We start from the raw sequence: 22,128 nt of genomic DNA, 5'->3' as shown, positions 1-22,128 counted from the left end.
CACTTGTCTAATTTGTCATTGTGGGCCATAAAAAGAAGGTGTAACAGAGATGTGTTACAGAAACAGAAACCAAAAGAGAAATTCAAAAGCGGTGTTCAAAACGGTTGATGTCCCACTTGAAAATGAAAGAAATAAAGTCCAGATTAACGTCGACTCCTTGTAACTACAGTATGCCTTCACCCCCAAGAGCTTCATGCTGCAGTAGTTAAAACACACGACAAGGTCATTAAAGTAAGGCAAGGAACGTAAAACCCTCATGGAAAGAGACAGAAACTCATGGAGCAATATACTCCTCTCCTGACATTCCTTTTGACAATTACTTATGTAATACAACTGCTTGCCAGCTGGTGGTTGGAAGCAATTTGACAGTTTTATCACAACTTTGACAAAAGTAATTTACTTGGCTCAGTTCTGTTGTGCCTCTGTGGGAAATAAATCATCAAAATAAAAATAAATAAATGGCACCCCACCAGGATTTGACAGTTCAATGTCTTCCAACCCTGGCACACATGGTGTAGTCTGAACCTAGCATCATAAAAGTGTGAGTTACCAGGGCTGCGTGCAGTGATCCATCATCTGTCTGGGGGACACTTTGGTGGTCCATTGCTGTTCATAGGACAGCTGGGACTATATCCAGACAGCTGTTTGAAGCTTAGCTTCACAAAAACTGTGATTAGTTTAAAGAACCAGGATATAGAATGGCTTTAGAGTTTATTCTTCACATTTCTTTGTCTTTAAAAATATGTTCATTCTATCAGTATATATTCCATTACAGTTTACTGAGGGGTTTTTATCATGTAGTGTTTGTTGTTCTTACAGTACAGTATTTTGACAAATCCAGTAAGATTTCCCTCAAAAAGGAGCTAAAGCACTGCTGTAGCCAATGCTAGTTATTGCTTTAGTTTTGTTTCTTCCATTTCCTGAATTATATTTATCATCTTAAACAAGTTAAACTATTTTATTTTTCAGTTTGCTGCTTGTCCTACCATAGTTCTGTGTATGTATTTATACCATATTTTCAATCCTTGTGCTTTGCATTACCTGGACACTACTTCATCTTACCTCTTTTCTTCTTTTTTTTTTAAATTAAAATAAAATCAACAGATGTGAAATAATAGTTAAAATAATAATCATTCACAATTAATACACATCCACATAGTAAAATATATGTTTGTGATTATCTTTATCAAATTAACAAGGCTGAAAAAGTAATCAATGTTTTTCCACTGGGCATTTTGAAAGAATGTTTAAAGATGTGCATTTCATTTGACGTGAAAGTTGTTTTATAGTTTGTATAACCAAATGAGCGTCAGTGTGTTCTGTGTTATTGATGCAGAGAAAACAACATAATCTGATGCTCCCATAATTATCTTGGGCACTATTGCCATTCATTCTCAAAGGAGTGCTTAATCTTTTCATACTACCATAGATCAGGGTTGCAGTCTGCATACTCATTTCATTGGGAATCAGTCATTTACTGGTTGAAGATTAACCAGATTACATGAACATTTAAAAAGCACACGGTTTTACACTGAGCCTACTCTATTAGTTGTAAAATCTATTCACTTGAGGCTATCGACCAGAATAATTTGGAGAGAAAGTACCTATATTCTAGGATTGAGCTTGTTGATCATGTTGCAGTGGGAATTGGCTTTGATGTAAAATGGTGATATTTCATTTGATTATAAGGATTTGATTGTGCGAGGTCATCCATCCCGCCTGATAGCTCTGATATTCTTCAAAAGCATTTTGCTTTATTGGCTCGCTGGTCTACCTGACAGAATTTCAATGGTTGTTTGATGGTATTAATGCACCATTTAAATGCAGACCCTGAAGTTGAGATGGACGGGGGGACGACCCAATGCGATGAGAGTAGCATGGAATCTAAAAGTCAGATGTCAGACGAGTCCCGAAGAGGAATTTTCTCAAAATGTAGAAACTACAGGAGTGGAATATCAAATGTTCAAATCTTTTTCAGGGATTTTGGAGTGGGAATAAAAAAAAAAAGGAGCTTTTCTTTTCAAATAGCACCAGAGTACAATCGCCCACTTCACATTTTTTCAAAAAGGGCCCTGCTAAGCTTTTGCCTCTTTGCGAAAAAAAAAGTAGCATTTATGAACGTGGTGAGTAAATGTGCTGCATATCTGAGATGAAACTACCCTAATGGTGAATTTTTTTTCCATTCAATGAGAGGAGGACACAACAGGGAACAGAAGGATCTATTTTTCCACGAGCACAAAGCCAACAGTGGAACACATTCAAATTACTTATCACATCTAGTTCAAACAATCTTAAATAGAAAGGCAATCATGATTATTGCCAATGCACAGCAATAATACAGAATTGCACATTTAATCGAAACCAACTACATTCAACATAAAACACCTCTTCTACTTTAAGGAAAACCCTGTCTGAAACTTGAAGGAAATTAAATGTGTCTGATGAGTCATTGCTTGGGGAAATCAATTAATTTAGTCAGACAGAGGTGCTAAGTTATTTATTGCCTGTCAGCATGAGGTGCTGGCTCATAATGTCTTGCTGCAGAAAGAAGAGATGCGCTAGAGGAAATTTGAAGATAATTATTTTATTCATTCAAACAGGATGTGTTCTGATTAAAAAAAATAGGTTTGAGTTAACCTAACTAATGGTTTTTGAGTATACCTAACTAATGATTTTTAAGTTGAACCAACTAATCATTTTTTGTGACTTTTTTCGACATACAATACTATGACTTTTTTTGTGACTTTTGTTTTACTTACTATAACTAAAAACAAATAAACAAAACAAACAGTTTTCAATACCATTTAGTCAAATATGCTTACGCTTCCAGCAACTCATACCTGCGGCTGCTAAGAACAAAGCACAAATATTAGGATAAATTCACCCTAAAAACGCAAAATCTGATAAAAGAAATAAAAATAAAAGCACAAAAAATGTGTCTCAAATAAATAAATAATAAATATTGTAAATATCACAATAGCAGCAATGTGCACCTAAACAAACAACAGGGAGGGAAGCGGTAGGCCCTCTTTTTGCTTAGCAACAGCAAAGTCAGTGAACAGTACTTGGAGCACACATCAACGAGCTAGGATACTACAGTTACATGTATTTCTAAGTGTTAATGTTTGCATGTACATGCTATCATTTAGCATGTGAAGTATTGCATATTGTTCAGCTCGATTTACAGCAAACATCTGCGCACCAGGATACTACAGTTAGCACGGTTACTGCAGTTAGCATTTGATTCTAAACGTTATAGTCTGCATGTGCAAGTTGGCATTTATGTTAGCATGTCAGGCACGCAACATTATAATGCTTCACGTACATTTGAGGCGAACAGGACCTGAGCCATTCATTTTTCATGTTAAATGTTTGTGACATGAAGGACGAGAGGACATTTTACCGGTTATTGGCAGAGCTAGATGAAAAGTATTATTCATATTCTGAGGACCACGGGTGACAGTACAAATTGTAGTGGCATCCATTGAGTAATTGAGATATTTAATTCTGAACCAAGGTGTTGGCCTAACAGACCCAAAGACAGACAAAAACTGAACACAACGTAAAAACACTCTTAATATTTTCCAACACAAGAAAGTGAACCTACAGTACGATAAATGCACAATCACATCTGTCTTTTAACTTGGACTTTGCACCACGTCATTCCACTTACCATTTCAGGGGCTCCACCTAGAAAACTTGACTTTGGAGGAACATAGAGTCTCTTAAGGTTCTGAGAGAGTTTTCACACAGAGAAAGTTAAACATAGAGGTGAGAGGATGAACAACCCTAAAGTAATATTAATAATCATGGAGAGTAGCAAACGAGCCTTGGTTGCAACAAAGAGGGGAATGTCAGGTGAGGCTATTCAACAGATGAAGTAGTGAGCACAGAAACTTTTTGCAGAACTTGTTTTCGACTTTCATCACTGCATCATTCATGGAAGCATCATACATCAATATTTGAACACGGATCATGAGGTTCATTTGAAATCACAAAGTATCATCTCCATCAATATTTTTTTCAGGCTACTCATTTTGATGTCTGCTTAAAAAGCCATTTGTCTGCTCATTCCAAATCATAATTGGCATTCCAATAGCAGTTAAATGGAACAGATACAAACTCACCAATTATAGGCACTATGAGCACTTTAGAATGGTTTTCCTAAGTGGACATTTCACTCTTCAAATAATTATCGAGTACAAAGATACCTGCATGTACAAGAATACCTCCCCACCGTTGTTCCTCCCATGAAATAACCCTTTTAAATGCAAATACCCAGGAGGCAACTGGCTTCTTATCATACGTTACATTGTATCCTTTAGGGTAGTGGGGTACAGAGCCGTTTGGCGATGCATCTGCATATAATTGCACACATAGCACAGCTTTACAGTTTATACTAGAACAAAGCAGATTCAGAATAAATTACAGTAAATATGCTACATTAAGGGAGAGGATGCTATTAATTCCTGCAGCTATTAATTCCTGCAGCTACACAGACGTATGGAAAACATTTTAACGTAGCTCTGGCAGGTTAAGTTGATGTATAGGTGGGGACAGCTGGACTCATTTCCTTTTTGGGATTCTCTGTATTTTATGCCATGGGGACTATTTCCTGCTGTCTTTGCCTTACCGGTTGTTAGAAACCAACCTCAACATTAAGAAGATGCAAATATGAAAGAGAGAGGCAGTGCATGCTCTTACTGTGCATACTTCAGCCTGACAAGTCAAACAGGTGTTCAGTGGAGAAATACTGCAGGTGTGTTTCTCTACTGTAAATGACAGCAAAACACTGCTGCCACCTACTTTGGCTGGCAAAGCCAAGCCATTTAAAAAATAAAAAAAAAACATTTCTGATATTCCCTCCTGCATTGATAAAAAAAAAAAAAATCTGTAGCAGTACAACTAATTAACATTGTAACTAAGAAAACTTAATTCTGTTCTTCAATTTTTGACTGTAATTTGAGCAGATAAATAATATCTTGCTCTCCTCTGCACGTCGGACTCATTACCATGAATATGCCACAGCAGGTAAACACTGCTCTCTAGTGGCCAGAGAGAAAAATACATTAGGAAACGTGTTAATTATCCCAGAAGAAGTTGATTCAGTAGGTGTAGGACGCGGCTTCGGGTGTTTGATGTTTATTAAATAATCTGCAGCACCATTCCAATATGGCGTAAACATGGTTTGAACGGTACACTCTAAACAATAAATCAGGGGTTTAAAATAGACAATCAGTCATATGTTGAAAATGTTGTCAACTGTATAATTCAACAAACAACAAAAAAGGCACGCTACACATTTTTTGCAACACAAGGCTTTTTCCCATCACTTGCTTTCATCAGGGCCTTGATGGCCCTCGCCCTCATTTCTAACTCCAGAAGCTCCAGTTGCTGAATTGACGGCGGACATGCTGCAGGTGCACGACCTGAAACAGGTCCGCCTTGAACAGGTAAAGCGACTTCTGTGGACTGCGGAGGTAAACTCTGTTCTTTAGCTTCCTCTTTGCTTGAAGAGGATGAAATAGCTAAAATCTCACAGACACTTTTGTCGATGTCGCTTAAGATGTCTTTCTTTGCTTCCGTTGGTTGAGAGCCTGTGGGGGGCTCAGGATTTGCCGGGACTGGGTTTACAACCGGGTCAGCTCCATCCTTGCTGCTGTGAGCTACTTTCACTGCCCCGTCAACAGCTTTAACAGTCTGCTCCTCTTTGGGTCCCTCTATGTCACTATCGTAAGTGTCTGCGTTTATGCTTAGGACGTCACTCTCCTCGCCGGAACCAACACCCTCTGTAAGGAACATTACACCAAGATTTTACATCTAAAATTTAAACTCTTTTTTTCCGTCTTTGAGTTTTAAATTGAGTGCTTGAGGGATTATCTTTCAGCACTTTACATATTAATTACCTTGCTTAGGGTCCTCAGCTTTTGCAGTTTCTTTCAGGCAAGATGTGGAGTCCACATTATTGTCTTGCCTTGTTGGGTTAAAAAAATAAAATAAATAAACGCATAGAAGTATATGAAAAGCCTAAAAACACACTACTGTCATTCACAAATTGTGCCCAGAATAAGTTAGCGAACTGTTGACTCACTGGCTTTCCAAAGTCTCTTCTGTTTTTTCGTCGCTACTCCCAGATGTCAGTTCTTCCCCTAGAAGCAACAGCTTTAAGTTAATGATTTGTTTGCAATACGAGGATTGTTGCAAGATATTTATTTTTTCCAGAACGTATGTAGCTGTGAAACATTTTCCAAACTGGCCTCAAGTCTTACCTGCTAAGATCCGCATAACATTTTTCTCTGAGATCGGCTCAAGTTGCTCCCAGCACATGTTTTGGATTTCCTCTAAACTACAGTCCTGTGAATGAGAATGTGTTTAATTGTATCTTTGATGATGGGCTGTTAAAATAGCCTCCCAAGCAAACATCAGAAGCCTATAGCATTACTTCTCTATCCGTAATATATATCCATTATCACTTTATAAATCAAGAAATGAATATGCTTTCTAGAGTGGGCACAACATTGGTTATGTCTTTAACTTTGCCATTTTACTATACAGCTCCATAGCTAGTTTATAGCTATAGATAAAAAATATTACCAGAAACTAAACATGTAGTAAAAAAAGATAAATACTAACAGCAGTAATTATCTATCCAACTACCGATTTTTGAGGTGATCTGGGAAACTAAAATGTAGATAAGGTGACATTCAATCAGTTACAATCAGTATTATTAAAATATAACAATTATATGTAACACATTACAATATATGCCTACAAAAAGATGGGACAAACCTTTTCATGAAATGATCACTAGTGATCAAGGTGCTGCTTTTTCAGCCAAAGCTGTTGCTGTTGGAATGTAGCAAACAGTCCAAAATATGGCCATACATGTTGAAATACAACACTTGCCAGAGCACAAAATGAGGTCCATACAACCGAAACTAATGTCAGTAAAAATAAAGGCGTGGTGGCAAAATATTTTTTTTAGGTTTGTGGTGGACAGACGTCTTGAAGACAACATTTAAGGAAGTCCAAAGCTTCATTGAAACTGTTGAGAAATGAGGCTCATTTATCAGGCTGGTTTTGGTAAACCTTTTTCCTTTTGTCCACAAACGCTCCTTGATCAATAGTTTTGAGATCATTTCTTTGTCTATGAAAAATGGGTTTCAAACACTGCTAGAATTTACATTGTCATAAGACAGGGTGTCTTAAAGAAATAAGACATAGAGAGAGATCATGAATTAATGATTACATAACATGGTGCTTACACAATAACACAAATCACCTTGAGTTCATCAGGCAGCATTTTCCGTAGCTTCTTCTCCCCCAGCACGTGGAGACACTGCTCCAGCATCTCCCGCTTGTCAGTGACATAAGCAGTGATCGGCTGGAACGGCAGGCTGAGGTCAAGGCCGCCCTCCTCAATGTCACTGCCAATCCTGTCCAGCTCTGCGTCAGCGAGCTCCTCCTTGGCCTTCTGCTTTAGGAAACCAAAGTGTTACTCACACACGGTGTCCTCAAAAGGTGTTGAAGGTTCTAAATACTCTGCTACTTTTACATGAAGGACATGTGAAATCAAACAGTGCGATTGTTTTTACTTTTAGTGTTAGTTATATTGTTAAAGAGGTTTCCCGTAGAACCTACACTCACGTTGAGTGTCTGACAGGTACATCTAGCTAAACTGAATGCAGTAACACACAGACACACACACACAGACACACAGATAAAACCTAATCCTTTCAATTTTCTATTTGGAAATCGTTTTGGAGGGATGTGGAGGTTGTAGTTTGTGATTCCGTATTAGGGCAAACTGATGGGTTTCTGACATTTCGTCCTCCTTGTATAAATGTTATTTTATAATATATGTTAGATCTATTACTTGAATGTGACGTCAAATCTTCAATCCTGGGGCCAAAGCCTCTTTTTTTTCAGTTTAACTTAAGGTTTAGCTCATTGATGCCATTAATGGACACAGCTTACTACTATCAAAACATTTACAACAACAACTCATATTTGAAAAGACAGCTGTACCACTGTCTTATTAAGTCCTGCACCCTGTTCGGCATAACCAAGATCTCTTTGAAAACAGCCTGGCAAAACCATAAGTCTGACAACATACAGTACCAGTCAAAAGTTTGGACACACCTTCTCATTCAACTACTTTGAAGAATCTGAAATATAAAACATATTCTGGTTTGTTGAGCATTTGTTTGTTTACCACATAATTCCTTCATAGTTTGGATGTCTTCAATATTAATCTACAATGTAGAAAAAAATAAAGATAAACCACTGAATGAGAAGGTGTGTCCAAACTTTTGACTGGTACTGTATATATATATATATATATATATATATATATATATATATATATATATATATATATATACATGTGTGTATTTCAACAACTAAACAAACAGCAAGCTATCTAGTATTGTTTGCTTAGGAAATCCATGTTTGTTTGGTGGATAAGTTAAAAAAATCACAAAACACAATTGTCTTTATTTGGGGAATAGATGTTAACGATCCTCAGGATGTCCAAACAAAACATCACATTAGCATCATGCTAGCATTAGCTTGAATATCTCACCTCTAAGTTGGACTCCGCACTCCTGCGTTTATTGCTCTCATGCCGTTCTTCAGACTGCGAGTGTTTACGTTTCTTTTCGGTGCTACTTGATTTCTTTTTGAGCATTTTGCGAAGTTAATACACCGGCACCTTGTGCAGAGAGCTGTTTATCCGTGGACTCACTTGCCTGTGAGTTGGGTGGTCGAATGTCGCGGGAAAAAATACGTCATAAGCAAGCGACGCCATCTTGTTTTGGTGTCGGCGATAAAGCAGCCATTGTTTTTTTAGTTACTGCCACCTACTGGACTGGGGCGTTACTGCATATCTGTATTTTCTCAATTTACCAAGAAAAAGGCACATTCCTTACATATATTCCATGTTAAGCTTTGTTATTATGAAACAGTGTTTATTTATTTATTTATTTATTTATCCCACAACTTTAGTAGTGTTATTACATCTTACATAGTTACTAATCTACTGTAGATAAATTCAGAATTGCCTTAAAACGTGGATCAAGATTCCCTTTAAAATTTACTGTATTTACTACAATACTTATTACATGAGCTTGACAGTGCTAGACTATGACAATATGTCCATAAGCATAATTATTGACTCTAGCTTTAAGTTCCCATATTCCAACTAACAAGTCGCCTTCTGGCCGCCACAACAACAAAGACTGATGTGGTATCATACAGTATGTCTGTCTGTATCTGTTACTGAGCCTTGATGTGCCGTTCCTGTGACCTCTCAAGCTGTTGATGGAAGTGCAAATACATTCAAACTGTATCCCTATCAACATTTTACACTTCAAAGCTTGCTCGGATTACTCGTGACAGTCAATCACAGGTCCTCTTCCTGTTTTTTCACACGGTCTTGCCATCTCCCAGTTTCCATCTGCCTCACCATTTCATCGGATTCATTACTTCAAAAACCTTCAAACCCGCTGCCGCTGCTCATTTAGATCGTTCAGGTTTTCCCATTTCAAATCAGACAGCACTATCCTTATTGTCAATGCATGTTTTTTTCAAAGGAATTTACAAAGGATTTTGTAGTTGAATAATGATGACACACACGTAGCAAATGTTTGCAGAACTTAGGCTATAGCAATAATTATGCAAAACAAAGAGACATATGAAAATGTACTGTCTATAGCTGCTTAAGTGCATTATGCAAGACCCGTAGATAAATAATACTGTGACTTGAACATATGTAAAATGTGACGTAGGGATGTTTTTCTGGGGATATTAACATTTGGAATCAAAAGATACATTCACAGATATGATCACATTCTCTGACATGATCACAAAACACTGCACTTAAGACTGAATTTGGAGGATAGATATCCTCAGACAGGTACATATTTCTACATCATACTATAACATTCATACAGTATATCAGCAACAACACAGAGCAACACAATCCATATATCAACTAAACAATCTATTTACTTTACTTAAAGAACAAAAACGATCTCCCGTTTGGAGCAGAATTACATTACATTTCACTTAGAAACAACTCTGGTCAGTACGTCATCCTTATTACCACAAATGTAGCCATGCATTTCTCTCTAGCTGGACCGAGACTCAGGTTTCAAGGTGGTGACGACACAAGCAAGTTGTAAATCACTCTAATTGGCTTCCCCGCCTCTGCCTAAGAGGAGGCAGGAGCCAATGCAATGGCTGCCCGGGCGCCATGGCGACAGCTGTCTCCACATAATGCAGGTTGTTATCCTGATGCCATCCGCCAAATTATGCGGTGGATATGGTAGGAGGTGAGCATCGATCACAATCACGTCAAAATGTGTTTTCTTTGCAACATCTGCTCCCATGTGTCTGGATATCACCTCGTTAAAAGGGCAATGATGGAGCAGGCACTGTTGAAGGGGACGTTGCGTTTGAGAGCCATGAAGAGGACCCGAAAAACAACCACATTCTGTATGAGTGTGGACATTTGGGAACGTATAGCTAAACCAATATTAAAATTACGTAGGAGAGTTCTGTGATAGGAGACACTTCACAATAGTACATTATTCTATTCCTAAATTAGAGGCTGCTCATAGAAACACTATTTTATGATTCTCACGTTGTCTTCAATAGATTGTCTGTTGAATACACATCAAGGCTATCTTGTCTAATGAGGGAATGTGGCTAATCAAGAGATGTGCACCAGTGAGTTTAGCTTATTTTTTTCATTTAGTCGAATGATGAATCACAGAAAGAAGCAACAATTGGATTTATTAATTACTTAATGTGAGATTAAAAAGCTAGATGAGCTCAAACCAAAGAAAACAAGCAAGGAAAACAAGAACAGCAGTGGATAAGAAACTAAATGAAAACAAACTCAAAGACAAAAAAACCCACACAATACCAAATAAATCAGCTCAATCTAGAGCAGGAAAAACAATGAAGTAATGTCTGTTTGCGTCTGTGTGTGTAGTTTCATCGGGGATCTACATTGTTTTCAGGCCTTGATACGTTTTATGATTTTACAGCTGTAATGGAGCAAGCACATACAATGATTTGCCAACATTCTTCTGTTTGGAATTTGCACTTTATATATAAATATATAGCATCATGTGTATAATCATTCCGGACTGCTTATCAATAAGACATATTCAAAATAATTTTCACAGAAAATCTGTGTTAATTTATTTAATTTGTAACACACAAATCACGCACATGCTAGTGCTCAATTACCTCCACACTCATCACAATGGCTCATTTGAGCACTTCTGAACACCTTTCTTGAACCCATATAAGTGTTATGTGTGAAAAGACAACCCTCCAATCAACACCTGTCCTTCACAAATCAACACGTATTGACACTGGGATTGTTTGGTGCAGAATAACAACTTCTCTGCCAACTGAGAGTAGAGCTGTACATTTCAACTGTCGATCACTTGACACATATCTAAGACCAAGCCTCAGATGATGCTTTGCTTTAAAGCTTTGTCTATTGTTTGCCAATTATTCCCATTACTATATAAAATACCAATTATTTTTACCACCGTGAGGTTTAAGCTGTTTTTAAGTGCGAATGCATAGTTTTATTTAAGATTTGAGGATGAGACAACATGGGAATTTCTCATGTGGTCTATTTTGCTGTGTCTTAAAAAGCTAGTCACTTATAGGGATCCAGTAGCCCAGCAGTACAGCTGGAGGTCGTTTGACCAACATAGCACACATCTTTCCACTCAAAGTGGCATAAAAATCTACTCAAAGCCATGTCTGAGCCTACTTAACTAAATCTCATGTCTAGTCCTTTGAGATTGAGTTTCTTGAAAGACCACTGACATTGAGATTTCCTAATATCATGACACTGGTCCAAAGATGTAGCTATATAAATAATGGCCCCATCACTGAAGGGTTTGGAGATGAGTCTTCCAAAAAATCTCCTCCTATGGCCGACGAGTCATAGCAGCTCGACAGCAAAAGTGAAAAGTATCCTTAAACAGCTTTGTCCAGCAGTTGACAGTTGTCACCAATTACATTTAACTAAGGTATTAGTTGTCAGTAGGTGTGAACTTCTAATCAGTGGATAACATTTTGTACTCTACTCAACTTTTTAGAGGTGCTTCTTTTGATATAAGCAATGTATCTACCACTGACTTGCCTTGTTGAAAGTTCAGTTAATGGCTATTGGCAACAAAATGCTGACCATAAAATGTATCAAAAATAAGGTGATTTCATGAAAATCTTAAAGATTGTAACTTTACAAACAACAGTTGATGAAACAATCTTAATTAAACACGACAGTTTCACACAGTCCTCAACTTTTATGGATGCAAAGTCCTTTAGTTGCTATGCAAAGTTTAAAAATTGACATTTAGTTGTTTTGTCAACTGAAACTATTACATTTTGTATCGTAATTTATTTTTGAATGTATTCGACGGTGGAGAGCAAAGTCAAGGTGTCTTGAACTACTTTAGACATATACTCTTAATTTACTTTGACTTTAATCTTGGAAACTTCTCCTAAATGTCCTTTAGACAGAAATGTCTCAAAATTTGAATCACGACTACCCTCAAAGCTCCTAATTGTTTGTCTTATTCCAACAAGGCTGTACACTTGGTGCACTTTAACATGTCTAATTCAAACCTCAGTGGGCTCATGAATATTTTAAAGACGCCTCTGCTATAGTGTCCACTGACTAGTAGAAGCCAGGAGGCAAACAGTGTCAGAGTCTTTCTCTTTTCCTGTTTCGCCTTTGAATCCCACCTGATTCAAACAACCTTCACTCAACAATGACCGCTGTTCCTGATGAGCTACAGTTCTCCTACAAATCATTTCGAGGTAGTTAATAGATCTTTAATACACATCTCTAGCTTTCATTACTCAAGGCAATGACTGTGTACACACAGCCTTGTTTTTGCAGTCCTCTAACAAGCTGCCTAGCAGCACCGTGGAGAAAAGTTGCTGCTTAAGTGAGAGCAATTGATGTTTAAGTTAACAACATGCTGAATGAGGGAAGCAGGAGAGCTGTTGTTTTGCGATCCTGAGCCAGAGAGAGAGAGAGAGAGATTGGTTCTTTAGTGCCATTATTTAGTGTTTTTATGTGGTGCTATCAGCTGTTTTTTAAAGAGAAGGCTAAAAGCTGTAGAATGCGAATGTTTAGCCATTATGGGCTGTCTTTTTCTATAATTGTTTATGATTATATAGCAGGATTCCTTCCAACAATGTCATCCTTTTAACACAGTAAAATACAGTACGTCATGGCCGTAAATGCAAGCAAACAAAGGTATCACAGCTGTATTTGTGAAGTTGTTTTGGTGCCATTGGTATATAGTTTAAATAATGTAATAATATGAACAGGAATATTTCCTATATAATATTTGAATTTAAGAAGTATTGAATCAACCAGAGCAATTAATACTGCCTTACCTATCTAAAATGTTTCAATGTTAGAGCCACAAACTAGAACTTCATATATTCTTTTTTATATTTTGTGGCAGAGTTCACCATTCCTGCACTTAATTGAAATTGTCTGCCTACACAGGACAGATTCACAGGAAATGATGCAGTATGTTATCCAGTGATGCTAATTGTATATTGGTTTGCAGTTGCACATAGTACTGACTGATTACTGAGAGTATGAGAGTTTGTTTGTCGGACCGACTGAACTTTAACTTAACATGGATTAGAGGTGCTCAGGATCATGGGCTGTTTTCACATCTAAATGTCCATGGCAACTGAGCAAAGTCAATGTGATGTGGTTGAAAGCTCCAGAACAAGCATGTTAAGTTGAGGCTGTTTTGTCAATTACTGTTTCTGAGGTAAAAAAAAATGACCTGTCATGCAAAATACTGAATCATATTTTGGTTTGAGGGTTGTTTCAAGTTGTCATTATTTTTCTTGTCTTGCTTACTGCACAGAAAATATAACTAGTTTTTTTTCTTTTAGAAAAATCCATAGTAAACAGAACTTATATGGCTTTCCATAATGTTCTTCTTTCACTCTCAAATTCTAAATTTGGTTTGCCAAACACCATAATGCATTACTTTAACTTAGACTGACTTCTATTATTTCTCATGAGAGTTGGAGCAAATCCACGCTTCATTCCTCCTTCCCAAGCAGAAATCACCTGGAGAACATCCATCTTTAATCTCTGGTGTACCCTAGGCATATAAAAAAAAGAGGCTTTCTTCACAGCTGCTGTGCATTTCACATAAACCAGTCAAGTGATGTCAGTCATACTCATATTCCAGCTGTCACCACAGTAGTTTTTCTGCTGGGATAAGCTGCTCCCAACTCATGCTATAAGCCTTGAAATTGTTTACTAAATAATAATATAAAACAGTGCATTTCTTCATAGGACACGCAGCGAGATAACGGAGTGGAAGTGGGATGAAAACGACACTGACATGTCTCATCTGCACACGTTCATGTGGGAGCAGCTTAGGAATAAGCAACATGTAAAGGAGTGTGTGGGAAAAGGATATCTGGAACTCACCCCATCTGCACTCCTGCTGAGAAAGCGCAATGCACTTTGAAGCTTCTTTGGAGCACAACCAGCAGCTCACTTGCAAGACTCCCAGGAGCTGTGCTCCGCGTGCATTCGAGTTAGAGAGCGTGAACAAGCAGGGGGAGATAGCCTGTCGGGTAGCAGGGTGAGATGAGGACCCGGCACAGGATAGGATTTGGTCTTCCTTTCGCCTTTGATTCAGTAATTGAGGGCTAAGATTTGGAGGGAAACCGACAGGCTCTCGGCCCTCAAGTGTCTACCCTTAGCCTCCCAGAATCCTCAGGCACCGGTTCGTTCCCAGGACACTGAGTCTAGGTTGTGCCCATACATTTCTCATTTAATAGAGAGCATTAACGGTGGGAGGTGAGATCATTGTTTTCTGCGTGCTTTGACATTGTCTGAGGCTACTTATCACCTGGCTGCCTTCTTGAGCCAAAATCTGAGCAACTTTCTAGGAATAAGAATAAGGTTACCTGAAAAAAGGACAAAACTGGTTTGACAGTAGAGAAACCAGCAAATTAACACATTTACAAATTGCAGTGTTTCACCACTTGTAAAAAGGTACAGCACGTTTAATGCTAAATGTATTATATCAATCAACATGATGACATTTGTTTGTTAAATTGGCATGTTAACTGAACATTTTGCATACTAACACGCTCACAATGAGAATGCATATATATATATATACAGTGTGCTGAGGTTCAGCAGCTCATGTTTACCATGTCTACTGTCTCAGTCTACCTTGTCAGCATGCTTAGGTTTGGAAATGTCATTATTTTTGCAGGGTTTATTGCATTGCTGACATTACAAAGAACGATACATTAACAATTAACAATACATAAACAAGATGTTCATCCTTCTACAGCAGAGCCATACTGTGATGTAGTCAGAAACTGCTTTCATTTCATAAAATATTTCATACAATATGTGTCCATGAACTTTAAAATGAATATTTCCAAAAATAGAAAATATATGTCCTAAGCTTGGACATATCTATTGTATGATTCATTTTTCCGTATAACTTGGCCTTGTCACTGTCTTTGAAAAAAGCATACTGTAGCTAACAGGCAAAATTATATTTTCTCTCTATTATCTTCAAGAATTAAGCTCCAAAAATCAGGAAAAACAAAACAAACTGAATGCTCTGTAAATCCTTGCTTGCCTGCTTATTGGTAACAAAAAATAAGTAAATACAATCACCTTTTGACTGCTTTAAAATTACACCATGTAATCAAATTAAGATTCACCATATACAAATATAATCATACCATAATTAGTACCCTACACATTCACAGGCAGGAATGCTGGAAATAACATAGAAAAGTTTGATGCATCCTCAGGTAGCTTTGAATGGACCAGCGCTTACAGCATCCTTTAAGTATGACTGACAGCAGCCAAGCCTGACATATTAGTGTCATTCCCAACTGTCAGAAGAATATTTACAGTCACATAAGCCCTGGATTTACCCATGACTACATTTTGAAGCAATTCCTCCTCCACTCTATCTATAAAGACTTTCTAAGAGGAAAATATGAATCAGGTCAGATCAAAAAATATATAGAATAGTGTGTTTGTATGTGTGCGTGTGTGTGTGCGTGTGTGCATGTTTTTATTTATATATATACGCTGTTTCAGTTTCTCTATAGAGGAAGATATGTATTAAAGCTTTAAGAGGACTGCCATGGCTTTGTCTGCATTAAATACAGGTCTTACACTCATAATTGCCATAGATGGCACTGTTTCATCGCAGAAGACAGAGTCTGGCTCTTTCTTTGCTGCCCACAAACAATGATGCAGCGGCAGACTCCAGTTCAACATGAGTATGATGTCATGCTGTGACAAGCACCAAAACCAAAATTTATGGTGTTCCATACGAGGTGTTGTTTAAAGAAAAAAAGTAATTAAAAAGAAAAAAAAAAACGTGTTTATAAAAAACAGAATCATAAATATATTAATATGATTCCTGTTTAATAATCTTTACATGTCAGAAGCCTATTAGGTGGTTGAAGAGAATAATTATGTTTCTCCCATGAGGCTCTGTAGACGGAAGAAGTGGGAGTGACTACTCATAAGTCTGGACAGTGTCTGGACTTAAATGTCTTTTGTGAGTCTCAAGTGTATATTAATAGCCCCTCTATGATGAATATTAATTTGAGCGTGCCGTCCTCAGTTTCTTTTTGATTGAACCAAAAGGCTAAAAAAAATGTTAAGCATAGTGCAATTGATTTGCTTTAAGTTTTGACTTAAAGCAAATCACCATGTGAACCATGCAGGGCCTATTTATGGCATAAAGAAGGTTGCTATACAATATATCACTCCTGATAGACATATTTAAAAAAGACATTTTATTCATTGTAGTTTTAACTTAAATATTTAGTAGCTGATGCAATTATATGTATTTGTGTCGTTACTCAGTTTGCATCATGGATGTATTTAGCCATCAGCTTCAGCTGTACTTTGTGTTTAGTGCTTATTAGAAAAATGTTGCTAACGTGCTAAATTAAGCCAGTGAACATGTTACCATTGTCACTGTGAGCATGCTAGCATGTTGACGTTAGCATTTAGCTCAAAGCATCATCTGCCTGTAGTGGTACAGTAGTAGTAGAGGTCTCACTAACGTTAACATCGACTCAATTGGTAACAAAGTAATAATATTTCAAATTTTACACTAAGTATAATTTTTTTCACTTTTTCTTGTTTGAAAATGGATTGGTTGACATTTAAAGAAATACACGTTTACATAAATGAAATACTAACGAATATGAAATTCCACTTTTGACCTTCTTTTGTCTTGTAGAGACACAACATCCCCCGCAGATACAATTGTAAAAGTACTATTGGTGATTTCATTATGCAGTTAGCACAATCAGGATAGCACCTAAATACATCATTTCAATTAGAGAAGGTCCAAGAATCATGGAGATAAATAAATGTATGGAGGTGGGTCTGATTTTGTCTAACTACGTAATGCTTGAAAGCAAAGGGAGTGGATAGGGGCCCAGAGTTTTACCCACCCTTAACATTAGTTGTAAAAGTGCCATTGAATGTGTTTGCATGCTGAGCAAAACAGGACCCACACACAAATAGACTCACACCTATTATAGTGGAATATCAAATAGGCAGGCCCTAGGTCTGTCATCCGCTGTCTATCAGCCGCCCTTTAGCTCTATGGTTGAAGGAACAAAAAAAGCCTCCAGTGAGCAGGCTGATGACTGATTATGCCTGACAATTCCATTACAAAAGCATCGCGCCTCCTAAATATGACACAGCAAAGCGCTGGGTGTGGGCTGCTGCAATCCCCGAACAACTTTCAACTTCAACTGAGTGCTGCAAAACTACAAAATGCAATACATCACTGATGCTTTAACTATTGATGTTCCCCTGTCACTGGTCCGCTGTGTACCCTCATCATTCATCACAAGTTCCTACCTGTCTCTTCTCCTTCTCCTTACACCTGTACTCTTTACAAATGAGCTCCCAGGATGCAGCCTGTCTATTCCCACCAATATTAGCCGTTTCACACTATTCTTCACGGTGGAGCCTGAAGTGTTAGCTCCGATAAAACTGCTTTATATCTGAGCCCAACAGTCAGATAGATAGATATCTGGGGTGGATATGAATGCAGATCACGATTTTGCCTTACTGTGAACATGAAAGGACTCACAAATGAAGGCTAACAAAGAGCATTTTGGCTCCAGCAGGATCTGAAATAGCCTTTTTTTTTTACAGTGAGAATTACAGATTAGAAATCGAGTTATCTATCTAAGAGAAAAACACACAACGGATATGCATTTCAACAGAACATTCATTTCAGATATTGATAGACTACAAGGGATCAAAGTTAAGGTTATTAAGAAACCTGTCAACCCTTCACTGTATGTGATCTCATGTGTTTCTACATAGAGCCAATCAAAGTTTCAATCTGCTGTGGTGACCAATTTTGAGGACCATCTAAGGTGTAAAATACAGATGTCTGTTTCCTGGAAGTGATACTTCCTGTGGTGTTTAAACTATTTTCTGTTTTTCACACACATAAATTGTGCCAATTCCCCAAATCAGGTATATGGTATCAAGATCAGTAAAAGTTAAAGTTATGGGTGGGAATAACTGCAAAAAACTAAAAGTCTGTGGGGTCTACGAGTGCTCTCATGTCTGGAGTAGCTCTTCTTCTCTTTAGTTTTCTTCTTACTGTTCATTTAATAAGATGAAAGAGACGAGGGACCAAATGCACATGCAAAAATGTAACAAATGTTGCTGAAATTTGCTGCAACAAATTTGAGGTTTCAGCAGTTAAGTAAGACAAATAAAAAGGGGATTTTAAGTACGAAATATTTTTTGTGATTGTCATAAAACAATGTTTGCTTGTGAAAAAAAATATCTGTTTGGCATAGCTTACAGTGTTATTTCGCAGGCTGTCATTATTTTAAATTGGGTTGAGTGAATAAAAAATGACGGTCACTATAGAAAGTAGCTGGCTATAAAAAATGGCAGGTTTGTGAAGGATGTACCATATTGAGCAAGTGAAACACCCATTTTGAATGTTATCAGCCAATTAAATGGGCCTTATCCGTGGTGATCACTACCATTCTAATACTTCATACTGGCCAAACTAGACCTACCACGTTGTGAGAGTGAAGCTTAACGCTTTGATTGGAAACAACAGTAGGTGTAGGCAAGAAAAATATCTGGTTAAGTTTAGGAAACAATCTTGGTTTGGGTTCAAATAAATTAATTTTATTCACAAGTAAAGAAGTATGGTAGAAAGTACGGTAAAATAAGTCAACATTGACATTTGGTTTCAAACGCGAAACAAACAATGATCTCCTGGGTGAGAGTCCTGTGTTTGTTTGACCCATCCAGCCTTGTTGGTTTTGTAATTGTTAAACTGAGCAGCAATGACAATATGAAAATAAAATGTGTATTTCCTTGGACAGTGTTTTATCTACTACTTTACAAAGTAGTGCCATTATTTTTCTGAATGGGGCCCAATCCATCATTAGCTACTGTATTGCTACCATCAGCTAAGCAGATGGGCGTGGCATCACCCCATTGACATGGCAGATCATGGCTTTGATGAAGCAACCTAACCTATGTCCCCGTGTCCTACACCGCTTGGCATGACCTGCTCATTAGCAGGTCCAAGGGTCCAAACATGCCATCTGTTCTGGGTCTAAGGTTCAGAGGGGCCCCCACTGTGCCCCATTGCACTCTCCGTGGCCTTTCCAGTTGAGAGGCCAAGGAGCAGAAGGTGACATTCCAACTTTCTGTCTCTTTCGCTCCAACTCCAGGTTTGATTTATTCCGAGATCGCTTGGATCCGAGTGCGCCATTATACTGCACTGACTACAAAATGAGGTGGAGAGAGTTTGGTGTGTCTGTTTGTTTACAATGTGAAGAGAGAGCAGGGGAGAGCGCATCTCCTTGAGAGTCTCAAATTGGCAGCATCTGGCTTTGAAAGTCTCACTGTGTGTTCCTGTGAACATGCTCTCCCTATGCACATTTAGCCCTACCCATTGGCTGAGTCTTCCGAGAGAGATGAGGACAGGCAAAAAAAGATGTTCAAAATATCTCTCTTTTCCCTAAAACACTTTCCAGAGGGCATTGATACTTGATAGAGATGTGCAAGCCTAGCTCAGCATGACAACGCTCACTCCTCTCCTCTAAAAGTCACACAGACAGACAGACAGAGGGGAGGTAGGAGAAAGAGGAGGATCAAGAGTGAGAGATGGGAAACAGTGCTGCAACTCTCCTGTCAGAGCCCAAAGCCTGACTAGTGCTGACGCTCATCTCATGTGTCACCCAGAGCGAAATTAAGATGGGCTCTGACAGTCATAAATCATGGGCAGAGCCTTCGCAACTGTTGCGGCTGTAAATGAATTTCACCGTTTAATCACTTTTAATCTGCCTTCTCCTACAGGTACATCCTCTCCTCAACTGGTCTTAAACTGAAAATAGATTTTTATAACGAATGTAAGTAATGTCTTTAAAAGGACGGCCGTTAAAGAGCAGTCCAATTTCTTTTCGTCATTCCATTAGATGTGATAGAGTTATCAATTTTGTTTTCAGTCACAGTAATGAAGGATTTGAATGCTACTTTAAGGGGAAGGGATTAAAACAAGCTGTATTTTTGGGAAGTGTTTCCTTGCTTTGCTGGAATGTGCATTATGTACAGCATGTCTTGCTAAATCACCAGCAATATAAACTGCATTTAAGAGTTTCACATAAACCCTAATGTATTGGTTATGTAGGAGAACTGCTGGATAGATTTCACAGCATAATACAAGTTCACATTCCTTTAGCTGGATAGGTCAAGAATAAATGAATAAACTTTCATATATTCCCTACTTTCCTGCCCACCATATACAGCCTACTGTACAGTACAAAGGTGACACACAGTATATCCACTCTTACTACTGCATCGTATTCCTGACCTGAACCACAAGGGGCCAGTAACAGAACATCTAATCAATATGTGCACGGCAATTTAACAATACAGAAAGCACCTTAACACTTCTCACAGGTAGACAGTTCACCAAAGACATGCTATTTCCAAGGTGATTATCTGAAATATAAAAAAGTGCACTGATAGCAAGGACCGCACTGCTGAAGGGTAAAATTTATATTTATTGACCAATGAAAAGAAAATACAGTGTCTACCTCGCTATTTATGACATATCCCAGTGGAACGTAAAGAAAACCCTCCTCACAGGTATCCAAGCCAGGCCTGCAGCAGGATGTGGTGATGTGATGGGGATGCTGCAGCTCGGATGCGGTGCCGGAAAGAAGAAATAAAACATGGCATCAATGTTGTGTTGCAAATGACTCCACCTTTGATGCCTCTCCAGTGAGCATTCAACACAGCCACCTCTTTGTCTCTCTCTATCTCCCTCTCTTTCTCTCTCTCTTCTGTTTTCTCTCTGGTGACAAACTCCAGCCAAAGTCTTTTATGTGAAGTTTCTATAGCAACCATGTCGCCAGCATGATCTCATCAGTTAATTTCCCAAAGGCTGTCTGACAAATAGAGGAAAAAGAAAACAGAGACTTAGGGGCATCAGGTTGACTTCACGGTTGAGAGGTCTGCTTCTTGAACTCCACTTTTACTCAATATTTAATCTTCTCAATGACTGCTGAGCTGTTACCTGTGGGAACCAATCGCAGTGCAAGATAACCATTTTTGATAAATTAAATCACAACAAGACTTAATTGCTGCCAAAAGATACTTTTTTTAAAACCTCTAAACATCACAGCAAAAAGAAAAATGCAACGTCAGCAGTCACTGCGAGATTGGAAAACGTGTTTAAGTATTTGTTTCCTGTAGGCGCCTCAAGGCAACAACGCCACGTCCGTCACCTCTACCCAGGAAGTGCATAGAGAGGATGCGGTAAACAGTCAACAAGAGTTTGAGTGCAGAGGACGGGGCACAACCAGCCTTGTTAATGTCTCCATGACAGCGGGAGATGCCCTATGTGGGTGGAACACACACAGCCCCGGCATTGATGGGCATTCAAGGGGGTCGCTCACACGGCTGGAAATCCGGCAGAGCTTAGGCTCTGGCTGTGGCTCCAGAGGTCTTTGGAAATGTCAATCATGTGCCCTTGGACC

The 22,128-nt window shown here is 38.3% G+C and overlaps 1 protein-coding gene across 2 annotated transcripts; it reads right to left on the bottom strand.

The window, feature by feature from the left end:
- Nucleotides 1–4,955: 4,955 nt before the first annotated feature.
- On the bottom strand, nt 4,956–8,771 carry LOC129093603 (caspase activity and apoptosis inhibitor 1). Of its 2 annotated transcripts, none has more exons than XM_054601670.1 (6): nt 8,585–8,771; nt 7,283–7,477; nt 6,270–6,354; nt 6,092–6,149; nt 5,907–5,974; nt 4,956–5,789 (listed from the first exon to the last, which is right to left on the bottom strand). In XM_054601670.1, the coding sequence occupies exons 1-6, from the start codon at nt 8,687–8,689 to the stop codon at nt 5,296–5,298; spliced, it is 1,005 nt and encodes a 334-aa protein (XP_054457645.1). In that variant the 5' UTR covers nt 8,690–8,771; the 3' UTR covers nt 4,956–5,295. The 2 variants fall into 2 exon arrangements, with proteins under 2 accessions (XP_054457645.1, XP_054457646.1); XM_054601671.1 differs by having other exon boundaries at nt 4,958–5,789; nt 7,283–7,474.
- Nucleotides 8,772–22,128: the final 13,357 nt, after the last annotated feature.

The sequence above is a fragment of the Anoplopoma fimbria genome, chromosome 7 (genome assembly GCF_027596085.1).
Source record: "Anoplopoma fimbria isolate UVic2021 breed Golden Eagle Sablefish chromosome 7, Afim_UVic_2022, whole genome shotgun sequence".
In the NCBI taxonomy this organism is placed as follows: Eukaryota; Metazoa; Chordata; class Actinopteri; order Perciformes; family Anoplopomatidae; genus Anoplopoma; species Anoplopoma fimbria.
Note: the sequence above shows the minus strand (reverse complement) of the source record. Positions and strands in the feature narration are given on the sequence as shown.

Bases quoted from the DNA above. Each gene is read 5' to 3' on its own strand.
- LOC129093603 (XM_054601670.1), bottom strand. From the start codon at position 8,689: ATGCTCAAAAAGAAATCAAGTAGCACCGAAAAGAAACGTAAACACTCG. The intron at 6,355-7,282 runs GTGATTTGTGTT...TCTCATTCACAG, and splicing joins TGCTGCCTGATGAACTCAAG to GACTGTAGTTTAGAGGAAAT. The intron at 5,975-6,091 runs GTGAGTCAACAG...TAACCCAACAAG, and splicing joins GAAGAGACTTTGGAAAGCCA to GCAAGACAATAATGTGGACT.